Source organism: Hippocampus comes, unplaced genomic scaffold, assembly GCF_001891065.2.
Source record: "Hippocampus comes isolate QL1 unplaced genomic scaffold, H_comes_QL1_v1.1 scaffold444, whole genome shotgun sequence".
In the NCBI taxonomy this organism is placed as follows: domain Eukaryota; kingdom Metazoa; phylum Chordata; class Actinopteri; order Syngnathiformes; family Syngnathidae; genus Hippocampus; species Hippocampus comes.
The window spans coordinates 183,349-184,444 of record NW_017805078.1 but is presented as its reverse complement, the minus strand read 5'-3'; the positions used below and the strand labels follow the sequence as shown (position 1 = coordinate 184,444).

The 1,096-nt window shown below is 51.1% G+C and overlaps 1 protein-coding gene across 1 annotated transcript in view; it reads right to left on the bottom strand.

Moving 5' to 3' along the window:
• The window catches only part of LOC109513099 (glutamate receptor ionotropic, kainate 3), a 64,524-nt gene that overhangs the window by 10,870 nt on the left and 52,558 nt on the right, over nucleotides 1-1,096 (bottom strand). The window contains exon 9 of the mRNA XM_019865314.1: nucleotides 940-1,053. Coding sequence (XP_019720873.1) covers nucleotides 940-1,053 — 114 coding nt within the window. The remainder of the gene's footprint in view (nucleotides 1-939; nucleotides 1,054-1,096) is intronic.

Genomic DNA, 1,096 nt, shown 5'->3' with positions numbered 1-1,096 from the left:
TGACATGTTCAGTTTTTTTCTCTTGTGATTTGGCTAATTTGCCACGTTTTTTTTTTCAGTCCGGTGGTGCTTATTGTTATTCTCATGCTCGTTAAAATGGGTGGGGTGGGGGGGGGGTGAATGTTGTTTGTTTTCTTGTACTATTATGAATTCTATCCGCAAAGAGGGGAAGTCCGATATGAAATCTTTAGACTTTATGAGCATCAAGTCACGACTTGTTGGTCAGATGCAAAATTTTGGCAGAGGCGTCAGCAGCTTCATCGCCAAGCAACTTTGAGCCATTTCAAGGACGTTTGCCGTTTCCCCATTGCGGCCGCCGGGCCTTTTTCCGTCGAGGGCGTCCTCAAGAGGGTCGCTGGGAACGTGTGTGTCCCCCAGGAGCTCCATTTCAGCTTGACCATCCGCTCACGTTGGTGCTGAAAAGGTTGCCAAAAAGCGAAGGCGGGGGAAAGGATCGCCATGTTCTTTTTCCCCGCAAGAACAGCTTATTCTGGATTCTTGAAGAGAGTTCCCTGACTCACTCTCTCTGCTCGTCTCGGTCAGGTCCGAACGACTGCAAGGGCCTATTTTGCTTATTTTGTTGGTCGAGCACTTGATTCATTTTTCTCGATCAAACCCGAAAGCAAAGCATCACCGAGGTTCAATAGCATTCACGAAAGAGGAAAAAAAAAAATTCAAAAAGCCAACGAGACTCGCGGCCTCTCCTCTAACGTTACAGGCGATCGCCGATCTCGACCATTCATTTGGATCCTCGAGATGCGCGAGAAGGTAACGCGTGTCGGCTCGCCAAGCTAACGGAGCTAGCCGCGGCTCGGCCCGCGTTGCGACCGAGGCTGCCGTTCACGTGATCTCGGTTGGTCTTCCGTGGGACGTTGATGACCCGTTGGCTCGAATAAGACAGCGAAACACCATGGGGAAAAAAAAGAGCAAACGACTTACAAGGATGGTGGTGATGACAAGCGAGCGGTTGGCCAGCGAATCCGTGATGTTCACCCCTTTTCGCTTGGGCACTTCTGTGATGTTGAGACCTCCGGACGGACTCCACTTGCCGACCTGCCAGAGATGAAATCCGTGAGGGGCGGGGTCACGGTTTGGG